The sequence below is a fragment of the Mandrillus leucophaeus genome, unplaced genomic scaffold (assembly GCF_000951045.1).
Source record: "Mandrillus leucophaeus isolate KB7577 unplaced genomic scaffold, Mleu.le_1.0 Scaffold659, whole genome shotgun sequence".
NCBI lineage: Eukaryota > Metazoa > Chordata > Mammalia > Primates > Cercopithecidae > Mandrillus > Mandrillus leucophaeus.
In genome coordinates, this window is record NW_012107130.1 from 516884 (window position 1) to 529285 (window position 12402).

The 12402-nt window shown below is 40.0% G+C and overlaps 1 protein-coding gene across 3 annotated transcripts in view; it reads right to left on the reverse strand.

Moving 5' to 3' along the window:
* GPC3 (glypican 3) overlaps window positions 1-12402 on the reverse strand; it is a 461965-nt gene that overhangs the window by 216464 nt on the left and 233099 nt on the right. For all 3 annotated transcript variants that reach the window (XM_012001312.1, XM_012001313.1, XM_012001314.1), the window contains one exon: window positions 9343-10037. In XM_012001312.1, coding sequence (XP_011856702.1) covers window positions 9343-10037 — 695 coding nt within the window. The remainder of the gene's footprint in view (window positions 1-9342; window positions 10038-12402) is intronic.

A 12402-nucleotide genomic window follows, 5' to 3' on the forward strand; every position in this document is an offset into this window, starting at 1 on the left:
TGGGATCTAATTAAACTAAAGAGCTTCTGCACAGCAAAAGAAACTATCATCAGGGTGAACAGGCAACCTACAGAATGGGAGAAAATTTTTGCAATCTATCCATCCGACAAAGGGCTAATATCCAGAATCTACAAGGAACTTAAACAAATTTACAAGAAAAAAACAACCTCATCAAAAAGTGAGCAAAGCATATGAACAGACAATTCTCAAAAGAAGACATTTATGTGGCCAACAAACATATGAAAAAAAGCTCATCATCACTGGTCATTAGAGAAATGCAAATCAAAACTACAAAACTACAATGAGATACCATCTTACGTCAGTTAGAATGGCGATCATTAAAAAGTCAGGAAACAACAGATGCTGGAGAGGATGTGGAGAAATAGAAACGCTTTTACACTGTTGGTGCGGGTGTAAATTAGTTCAACCATTGTGGAAGACAGTGTGGCGATTCTTCAAAGATCTAGAACCAGAAATACCATTTGACCCAGCAATCCCATTACTGGGCATATACCTAAAGAATTATAAATCATTCTACTATAAAGACACATGCACATGTAGGTTTACTGCAGCACTGTTCACAATAGCAAAGACTTGGAACCAACCTAAATGCCCATCAATGTTAGACTGGATAAAGAAAATGTGGCACATATACACCATGGAATACTATGCAGCCATAAAAAATAATGAGTTCATGTCCTTTGCAGGGACATGGATGAAGCTGGAAACCATCATTCTCAGCAAACTAACACAGGAACAGAAAACCAAACACCATATGTTCTCATTCATAAGTAGCAGTTGAACAATGAGAACACATGGACACAGGGAGGGGAACATATCATGATACACTGGGGCCTGTCGGGGGGTGGAGGGTTAGGGAGGGATAGCATTAGAAGAAATACTTAATGTAGATGACAGGTTGATGGGTGCAGCAAACCACAATGGCACATGTATACCTATGCAACAAACCTGCATGTTCTGCACATGTATCCCAGAACTTAAAGTTTATTTTTAAAAAGGCATTGTTGGCTCCCTCACTGTTGTCTCAGGACCACAGGGGTACTGAGAATATCAGGTCATGGTGAGATCTTCTTGGACTTCTGCCTACCTGGGCAAATATCTCTGGCTTTCTAACCTTTCTGGATACACTCTGAGGACGAATCCGTCCTCTGTCACTGCCAGCAGGCATGGATAAGCATGTGCTTACCACTCTGTGGTCATCACAGTGCTTCACCCTAGAAGTGCAATAAAACAGAAAACTTAATTCAGCCAAGTCACTTAGCAACACAAAACTCCCAACCCTACAGCCTGAACAGAGCAAGAAAGGAAATGACAGCTTAGAGACTGAAAAGAGAGCAGTGGAGTAGCTGGAGGCTCACAATAGCAGAGTTTACTGCTAATGAAAAGCAACAAACAGGTGCCTCTTTGATATTTTCTTTTTAAAGTATTCTCTGAAGAGCTGAGAAAACTGCCACTGTTCTCAGTATTTGGATGTGCCTTCTGCTACCCTCCAACAGGTGGCACACGAGCCTGCTTTTCGGCCAATCAGTCAGGGTTGAGCTAACTGTCTTTTACTAACTTCTAATTTCCTTGCCAGATCCTCCAAAAGCATTGAGAACTTGAAAGGTTCTTGGAGCCATCCAAGGGTGGGGGACCATGTGTTGGAAGACAATTCTCCATGGATCTCTTGTGTTTTGGCATGTCTTAGGAACAGACGAACTGACTACCCTTTGTTCCAGACTATCCTTTTCAAGTATCTTTGTAGCCTTGGAAGATAGAGATGATATTTCCCTTTAGAATAAAGAGCAGGTGGGCTTACCATCTATTATAAAAGATTTGAGTTCCCTAAGTTCAAAGTTTCTCTTCTATAATACAACTTACTATGTGTACAGGAGTCATTCAGTTCTCTTTGCCTTACCCTGTGGGAATTGGGACTCAGGGATCTGGCACAAATGCTAATACTCTGGCTGCTGCTATTGCTGTAAGCAATAAACTGTCCTTCATCTCTGACTCAGGAGTCTTATGCCATTAACTAACATCGATGAAACTTCAGCAGGCTAACTTGTTTGCTTGCAATCAGGGTAAAAATCTCAGATCTTTCACAGCTCTTGAGGATGTGTTCCTGCCACATCAGTCCACTGACCACAGAAAGGATGTAAAATTTCTCTCTAAAAATTCAGAACATATAAGCAACTGGCAATTATGCCCAGGCAAAGGCAGGCAATTATGCCCAGGCAAAGGCAAGCAATTCTAGATTTATGAAGAACTTATCTAATTTCTTAACATGACCTCTAATATATGTATAATTTCAGGATGAAACATTAAAAAAGGCTCCCTTTATGTAACCACTTTTTGAAACCTACCATAAAGTTAACATTTATTGCCTAAAACATGGTGCCAATTTTTTCATTTGTATTCTTGCAATAAATAGGTAATGTGTGTTTTAAAACTATATATTTTCTCCATGGAAATCACTGAAGCTATTTTGATTGTGAATGAAAAAATGATGGCAGCCTGTAAACAGTTTTTGTCTTTCCAGAAATAAACCTCATGTAAGTAAAGTTCCTTACCATTGTTCTAGATGCTGACCTGCAGACACCAATTAGGTAGTGAGCCATTTACTTGTTTTTATCACTTTCAAATCACTTGATACTGAAAACAGTTTGTATGAATTCAGACAAGGTATCTCTATCTGAGACTGAAAAATGAAAGTCCAAAGTGATAGCATGAGGAGAAAAACACTGACATTCTGACACCTGAGAAATAACCTCAGCCTTCAACAGTGGAGAGGAAGGTAAGGCTAATCTTGGAAATTCTGATGACTTACAGTCACTCACACTGACAGCAAAATATAAGAGTTTGATGGAGTTAATTATTATTGAGGATCAACAGAGAATCTTCCCCAGAGCTTCCTGGCACACAAAAATAAATACTGACTTCAGAAATCCTAGCAAAGGAAATGGATGTACTTGGATACGTTAGGTTCTCAGTAGGCCATGTTACTATTATTAAATGCCAAGGACACTCCATACTGGAGATCTGATGTTCTTCTAATGTCCGGAATCAACAGCAGATGCATTAAAAACTATCTGTTGGTCCAATTGGCAGATTTCCAACTTTGCAAGTAGAAGAGAATCTCTTTCTCACCACCGGCACTGCTCACATAGATTCCAGGCCAAGTCATCTGACTGTGTGACTGGACCTTCCATCACCTGCACAAACATTCCTTCTTCTCCTTGAAACTACTCTGTTCCTTTAAGTGTTAGGAAGATGAAAAATCTCATGCCTTTTAGTACTTCATTGGGAAATACTAGAGCAAAAGTCTCCAAGGAGGGAGAATGAATTCAAAAACTGATTGTGCAGCTGGAAAAACAGTAGGGAGTAATACAGGATATTAAATAATATAATAAAAACCTACTTAGTCTGTGTTTGGGGAATAAAGATTCTGCTGAAGAGAATAGAACTACTTGAGAGAGCAATATAGAGTAATGGTTAAGAGCATGAGCTTTGGAGTCAGACAGATTCAGCTTTGAATACCAGTTCTGCCACCTACTAGCCAAGTGACCACTGAGGGCAACACAACAGAGTCATGTGCATCTTTCCAGCTATTCTCTCTGATCCCCAGTGGCTACCATAGTGTTTCCATTATTAGATGCTCAATAAATGCTTCCTGCAATGAATACTATTTCAGATAGTGCTAAAATGAATATCACAAAGAAAAAAGAAAGGGAGAAATAATGGTGGTAGAAAAGGTTGCAATTCTACACAATGTTCAAGGAAGAATAGAACAAGCCAAGGTAATGAAATTGTGGGAGAGGAAGCACTAACTCTGAGAAATGCTGAAATGAATCAATAAAGATAGTATGTATGTGTGTACACGCAGAAAAATAAAAGTGCAAATCGCCATGTGAAGACATGTGAGTAGTTACTTTGGGGATTAAAGGAAGTGAACAAAATTACAGAAAGTTTTGGGAAAGTTTCTGGGAGAGGGATAAACATCCAACATGCTAATTATTAATCATTTAGTAAATGGATAAATTATACATGAAATATACAATGGCTATGCATATAGTCCACACATGGTATATGGTAACAGCAATCAAAATGGTTTTCAGGATAAAAACAGTTGTATTTTAAAAAGAAGCTGTGGCATTCAGCAGTTTGGGTGTAACAATACTGAAAATACATGTATTGCAAAATGGTACATATTTGTAGTTGCTTTAAGGTATAAGATATAGAATTCAATAATGCACTGATAAATTTAATAGTGATACTTTCACCCAAATACTGTTAAAGATCTATTCAATTCTCACTTGGGGCCAAGACATTTATCCTAGTTTGTACAGATATTTACCTCAGTTTGCAAAACGGATCTATTTATAGTCTCATCATTAATACTTTCTTGGATTATCAGCACAAATCTTCTCTTTCCCCCTCCCTCCCTCCCTCTCTCCCCTCCCCACCCCACACATGTATTTACACACACATTCTCACACACTTACTATTTTTATTTACTTCATTTAGACTAAAATAACATTAAGAGATCTTGGCACCTAAAAATAAGTTTAAGAAAAACTCATTTTTCGTTTGGCACTTAGATCACTGTAGTAAGAAAGAGTACTGGACTGGGACTTAGTGAGTATTTGCCATGTTCCTGAACCTAACATTGCATTTAATTGCCATATCTCAACCCCATTTTATAGATGAAGAATTAAAGGTCCTAGCTTTGCCACTAATTGCCTGCGGAACATAGGCCATTCACTTCCAACCTCTGGGGCTTATTTTCTTTATCTTCCAAACGAGGTGGCTGGATATGCTCCCAAGGGAGCATCAGAATCAACTGGGACATTTCTTAAATGAAAAATCATTTGGGCACGGTGGCTCAAGCCTGTAATCCTAGCACTTTGGGAGGTTGAGGGAGGTGGATTGCTTGAGACCAGGAGTTCGAGACCAGCCTGGCCAACATAGCGAAATCCCATCTCTACTAAAAATACAAAAAATTAGCCAGGTGTCTTGGCACGCGCCTGTAATCCTAGCTACTCAGGAGGCCAAGGCATGAGAATCCCCTGGGCCCGGGAGACGGAGGTTGCAGTGAGCCAAGATCGAGCCACTGCACTCCAGCCTGGGTGACAGAGTGAAACCCTGTCTCAAAAAACAAAACAGAACAAAACGAAAGAAAATCATCTGACCTCTTCACACACCTTTGGTATCAGAATCTCTGCAGGGGTGGACTCCAGGAATGTGTCTAACAAGTAACCCAGGTGATTGTGATGATGAGCCGAGTTTGAGAACAGGATCCTTTACCACCTCCAGTGGTGCTGCCAGAGACAATACCCCAGTATTTGTCTGCCTGCCTTCACTTGGTAGTCTGAAGTATTGAGAACTACGCTAGAGAAAACTAAAGCACCAACCAGCCACACTTAAAAAACCGAACAGTACCACACTCACTTAGAAGACCGAAGCAATCTTCATAATCTGGGTAGATGACAGCCACAAAAACAACTAGGCAAAGTCTCTGTGTGGCAGACCTCACGTCATGGCTTAAAACCATCTCGAAAGGATATCCCAGCAGAGCTCAGGAAGAGGATATTTTTAAAGAAGTCTCTCACCACAACTGAACCTCAAGCAGGACTGAATGGCAGGTTTTTACATTTTATCGCAACAGGAAGGTGAGGGTGCTACTGGAGAATCTCATTAAAGCTTTAGTTTTAAACCAGCTTTTGCTTTGGGGCATTCTGTGGGTTTGTTAATGTGAATAGAGTTCTGCAGCTCCGACTTCCCTTCGCCCTCATAAATGCCCAGTCCCTTTTTGACCCGTACTGAGTATGGGCTGGATCACACCTGGCCAGTGATTCCCCTACCCCTACCATTTGGTACATATTACTTAGAGTTGGTGATCATAAAACACGAACAAGGCAGAGTTTACATATGTTTTCTGGTTTAGTTCAGGCATTCCCTGGGGATGGCAGAATTCACACTCTCATAACCAGCTGGGAGCTGGGAGCAATCAGGCCCTTAATGGCCAAAACAGAAAGGGCCTGCATCACTGAGCACCTCTTGACAGCCAAAGCCTTTCTTCCTGAATGATAATGACATGAAATGCACTCCCCCTGCACTCATGTGCATGCACCTAAAATGTAGCAGGTTTGGCAGCCAGAAATAGCTATCCAATTTAGGTTCACTATGTGTTTGCAAAATCCTAATGGAGCTCTTAGAGTAAAAGTCTAGGGGGGCCTAAGGGGGGACAGACTGGTATGATGGAAAAAGTACTAGATTGTAGCAGCAGAAGACCTTGGATTCTACTTCTGGCTCCTCCATTAATTATATAACTTTGGGTAAGCCTCCCTGAACTTTATTTCTTCCTTTGTAAATCAATGGGATTGGACTAGCTAATCTCTCACAGTCCTTTCAACATTCACATTATGGTGAAATGTTCACTATGGTGAAATGTATTCAGTTACACGTCTGTCTACCAACTAGACTGTGACCTTTTCAAGACTTAAGAACTATGTCTTGGGTAGTTTTGAATATCCAGCACCTAGCAAAGTGCCATACGCAAAGCAGATGTTTAATAAATGTTTCCTAAATGAACCTTCATGTCTAGTGCCTGATCAAAACAGTGCACTTAATTCTTTATAAGCTCCTCACTTCATTTTTTATGTGTTTAAAAGCACCACATGGCCGGGTACGGCGGCTCACGCCTGTAATCCCAGCACTTTGGGCGGTCTAGGTGAGTGGATCACCTGAGGTCAGGAGTTCGAGACTAGCCTGACCAATGTGGTGAAATCTCGTCTCTACTAAAAGTACAGAATTAGCCAGGCATGGTGGCGTGTGCCTGTAATTCCAGCTTCTTGGGAGGCTGAGGCAAGAGAATCGCTTAGAACTAGGAGGCGGAGGTTGTAGTGAGCAGAGATTATGCCACTGCACTCCAGCCTGAGCAACAGAGCGAGACTCTGTCTCAGAAATAAATAAATAAATAAATAAATAAATAAATAAATGCACCAAAGGAGGATACTTGTTTTCAAGATCAATTGTGTTGCTGTGAAGTGACCAATATCAGAGGCAACCTTTAAACACTCCTACACCCTGTCTTTAATGTTGTCTCTTTATTTTCCTCTTACTGAAAGCATTTCCACGCCCCTGGCATGCTTTCTTTGTGTCTTACACATGGTAGGCCCTGAATTAGTATTAGGTGAATGAACATATAAATGCATTTATTTTCTCTAGTTTGGTAAAATTTACTTTTGCAGAAGCCCCCAGAAACTGGCCTCAAATTGTGAAGCAGTCAAGGGAATAATTAGCCACTGAAGAACACTGTAATTAGATAGGACATTTTTGTTCATTTTACTATAAAATATTTTCACAGGAAATGTGTTTTAAATGACTAACATTGTGAATGGGGCAATTACAGCAACTCCATAAGTAACCAGGCCGAGGGTTGCATCATTTTTGTCCTCTTTCCTAGTTTAATTCACCAAAGAAACTAATTACCCCTAGAGTTTAAAGACAAGCTGAAATAGCCTAATCCATCCTCCACATTTTGGATAAGCAATGGTTCAGAGTGCATAGCAGTTGCACTGTATAGATGCTAAGGGTGTGGATCAACCAAGCCAACAAGGTCTGGGTTTGAATCCCAGCTCCTCTGACTTAACTAGCTTTGAGGAAGAAATAAGACTCAGTGTTTGATAGATCAGTAGGGTGTCTACAGTGTATAGTAATCTATCATATATTTCTTCCTCTTTTTTTTTTTTTTTTTTTTTTTTTTTTGAGAACGGGTCTCATTTCTCATTCTTTCGCCCAGGCTGAGGTGCAGTGGCGTGATCATGGCTCACTGCAGAGTTGACCTCCTGAGCCCGTCACCCTCCCACTCCAGTCTCCCCAGTAGCATGCCACCATGCCCAGCTAGTTTTTTGTAATTTTTTTTGGTAGAGATGGGGTCTCTATGTTGCCCAGACTGGTCTTGAACTCCCAGCCTCAAACAATCCTGTCACCTCGGCCTTCCAAAGTGTTGGGATTACAGGCATAACCCACAGCACCTGGCCACATATATTTCAAAGTAGCTAGAAAAGAAGAATTTGAATGTTTCTAGCATAAAGACAAATATTTAGGTGATGGATATCCCAATCATATTGATTTGACCTTTACAAATTATATGAATGTATTAAACTATCACATGTCCCCTGAAAATATGTACATCTATTGTATATCAATGAAAAATAATTAGCAGAAAGGAGAAATAGAATATTTCTAAAACAGAAAAACAAAGCAAAACCCAGCTTTTAGGTTTATTAGGACTGATTTCATGGGTTACTATGAAATGATATTATGTAAACTAGCCAGCATAGCACTTGAGATGTAGTGGAAGCTCAACAATGGTAGTGTAATATACTATTCTGCCACCTCATTCTACAAAGCTGGCAGCATTCAGGAATCAGATACTACTTTAGGGGAACTGACTGGTAGCTCTTGGCTACATGTTCTGCTATATATTGGAAGTTGGTGTCTCCTGTGGTTCCGTTACTAACAATATCTGACTGAAACCAAGCAAACTGCTGCCTCACTCACAGAACTTCCCTTCCTCCATCACGAATTTCATCAGGCTTAGACTGATAGAATCAAGGCTATAAACAAAACCACTGGAGAACATGGATTGTTTGCCTTGCTTATGTGCTTGTGAGGTTTAGTTAGTGAACTCTAGCTGGGTCTTCTGTGTTTGAAGTTACTACTCAAAATGCTAATGTGATATACATGACTGAAAACACCAAGAGGAAATTAGAATCAGAAAAATTGGTGATAACCAAATTAAAGGGAGATCTGGTCAATTTCTGAAGCATGGCTCTTCCACTAACTTTAGGTAGGTGCTCTTAGGCAAGCTGCAATTTCATTAAGCTTCAGTTTCCTCATTTATAAAATGAAGATAATAGCTCCCACTTCACAGGCTTGTCATCTATTGTGTATCAAAAATGAGGATTATGATAACTGACAATAATGCTAATAATAGCCAACATTTATTGAAGACTTACCACGTACCAGACACGTGCTAAGTGCTTTAACAAACGCCATTCCCTATGAAGAAGATATTCTTTTTATTTCCATTTCATGAATCAGAAAAATGAACCCATAAAGATAAAATGACTTCCCAACGTCACACAGTAAGGAAGTGGGTGGACCATAATAGCCTGTGGTCTTAATATGCTGCCTAACTCTGTGAGGTCATTCAGTCTATCATCATCCCTTCCCCCGCTTCAAATTTTGTTATCATTTATCTCTATCAGCACCTGCTACTGGCCACCTCACCCCAATAAGGCCCAAATCCTCTGAAAACTGTAGACTGGTACTCACCGTGGTGGTCAGCTTTCCTGCATTCTTCTGGACATACTGGATAGAATCGTGGATTGTTGAAAAGAGACCAAGCAGTACGTTTTCCATGTCATAGATTCTGTACATGCCATTCACAAGCTCTTCAAGAGACAGAATGTATTCTCTCCAGTACTTGTCAATCTCCACCACACCTGCCATACAGCCTTGCATGACCACATTGCAGTAACCACCACAAGGTTTAACCATCATCAGTCCCTGGCAGTAAGAGCAGTACCACATTCTGGTGAGCATTCGGCCACAGTCCTTACTGAACTTCAGGTGATCGGTTGTGTTGATCACTTCAATTCCAAGATTCAGAGCCTGAAGGAAGATCCTAGTGACTTGCAGTGACTTAGAAACCTGGGTCATAATAAGCTTGGGGAAGTTCCCAAATACTTTCAGGTCACGTCTTGCTCCTCGGAGGCACTCATTGATGTCCAAGGCTGAATCAGGCAGACCTGGGTTCATTAGTTGGGTATAGATGACTGGAAACAGGCTATCAAACAATTCATTGACCATGTCATCCACATTGATGTCAGAACCCAAGATATAGAGAGACACATCTGTGAAAAATTCACCCACAAACTCAAAAGCTTGTGGAGTCAGGCTTGGGTAGTTGTTCTTGAACATGGCATTGGTGTAGTTCTTGGCATGGCGAACAACAATTTCGAAGGCCTCTGTAAAAAAAAAAAGAGAGACACAAAAATGTGTACAAATTAAAGCATGAAAATCCAGGGTGTAAATGAATTTGAGAGTTCTCTATTGCTGTGGTGATTAAGGTCCCATTTGCGTTAAATAATTGACTCTCATTCACTTCTGGCATTGCCTCTACTCTTGCAGCTGTTTGCTCCTATAAATCAATTTTCCTTTCTGAACATGAAGTCCAGATTCTGATGTGCACATAAATTCTTAACACACAAATTATATTTCAAATGACAAAAGCCAGGATTCGGTTAACACTTCGGCCTTTCATGAAAACATTGATTAAAAATTGGCTAAATGAGAAGTTATTTCTCTTTCTCACATTGATTTATTCAGTTAAAAAGAAATTGTATTTCAGGACATTTCATTTTTAGACAGAGATAAATATTTGACAACAAACCATATATTGTATAAACTCACACAACAATTTAAGCCTGTTTAGCCCTGGAGGGGAGGCAAGTTCCTAGCCAAGAATAAAAGCTATCACAAATTTAATCATTTTGGTAGATTTTCTCCTGATAACTTTAAAGAGAGCTTTCTGACAGATTGCCAGACCTGGAAATGGAATTTATCCAATGCATTTTTATCTGGGTGGAAAAACAATCCATGTACTTATCTATCATTTGGTATTGAAAACAACACCTCTGGTATTTGCAAGCTGAACATCCGGAGGGATAACTACTAAGCTTCCTTGCTAAGTTCAGCTTTCACGTGGCTTGGAAGCCTTATCTGCTCTACAGAGACCACAAATTCATGGTTACATCTGCTGCCCCAATCCCTTTGCATAAAACCTAATCAGTGTCATTGGTTTGAAAAAGAAAGTAGTAATATCACCATCTCATTTTCTCCAAACTGAAACATCCCAGACCCAAATTATTTCATATAATCAGAGTTCTACATCTATATGAGGGAAGGAAAAACAACCACAATAGGCTTTTGAAGAAGTAAGACAGTTTAAAAACAAAAACAGCCAAGTTTCCTGAGACACTTAAAATTAACTTAGTCCTTCCTTCCATTTCCTTTCAAAGTGCAAAGGTCCATGACAGATGTACTCCAAATGATGCCAGTTCATGAGCCTTGAAAAATCAAATTATTACCACTTCTAGACTACTAGAGAGACCATACTCTAACAGTTCCTTGGGATCACTTAGTCCAACATTTCAGTCATCTGTGGCAGAAGTGAGCTCTAGGTTGTGCTACCACCATCTGCCCCAGATCCCTCCCAGGGTAGAACATGCTCCCTAGATTCTTCCCTTGGGCTTATGACATGGCCAGCAATGTTGAACAATTGCCAGGACAATTCGATTGGGCTTCCAAGCTCACTTGAGAAAATAATAAGTTTAAAACAGAACTTAACTTCCTACAAAGGTTTTGAGTATATGTGTGTTGGCTGCAGGTCTGAGGGCAGTGAGAGTGTAACAGTCTCTGAGGGACACTAGCTTGCACTGATTACTTCTACTTTGCAGCTGTGTGTCCCTGGGGGAAAAAATCTGCCTTTCCATAAGTTGTTGAATGTTCATTTGGTTTTTTGTTTGTTTAGAACATTAAGCAATTCCTAGAAAGTTGGTCTATCTTATAACAACTCTCCAAACTCCACATGCTCCTTTAGTCTCAATCCTTGTTTTCTAAAAGCTGGATGAGGCCAAGAGATTAGCCCAATACAGAGGACCAGTCAACAAATTCATTAAAATCATCAGAAATTTGGAGATTTGAAACTATTCATTCATTTTAATTTCAGCCGGCAATCACTTGTTATATATCAGGCTCTGCGGCAGGTGCTAGAGGCACGTAAGTGCTGGGTAGATGGAGATAAATGATAGACCATCCTTGTCTTAGAAGTATTCACAAGCTATATGGTTTAGAGTTTACAAAACATTCTCAAGTATATTATGGCATCTACTTTTTACAACAATCTTTTAAGTTTGGTATTACAACTCCCATTTTATAGATAACAAAATTGAGGCTCAGTAGAGTTAAAGCATTTTCCCGTGGTCACACAGGAAAGTAGAAGCAATCAACACAAACTAGTGTCTTTCGTAACAGTTACACTCTTGCTGCCCTCGACCTACAGCCAATACACATATTCTCAAAAACCTTTGCAGAAAGTAAAGTTCTATTTTAAACTCATTATTTTCCCATTGGCTTCCCATCTTCAAATGGAAACATACTAGAAGGAATTGCAACCCAAAGACCAACAAAGCAGAGGCACACCTTTCACCTTTGCCTTTGTGCAGAATGAAGAGGAGGGAAAAGACAGCTGTGGATATGCCACTCCTGTAGATCTCAATCATCCAAGCATCCCTAAAATGAATTTTATACAAGGAAAGCTCTATCTCAAGT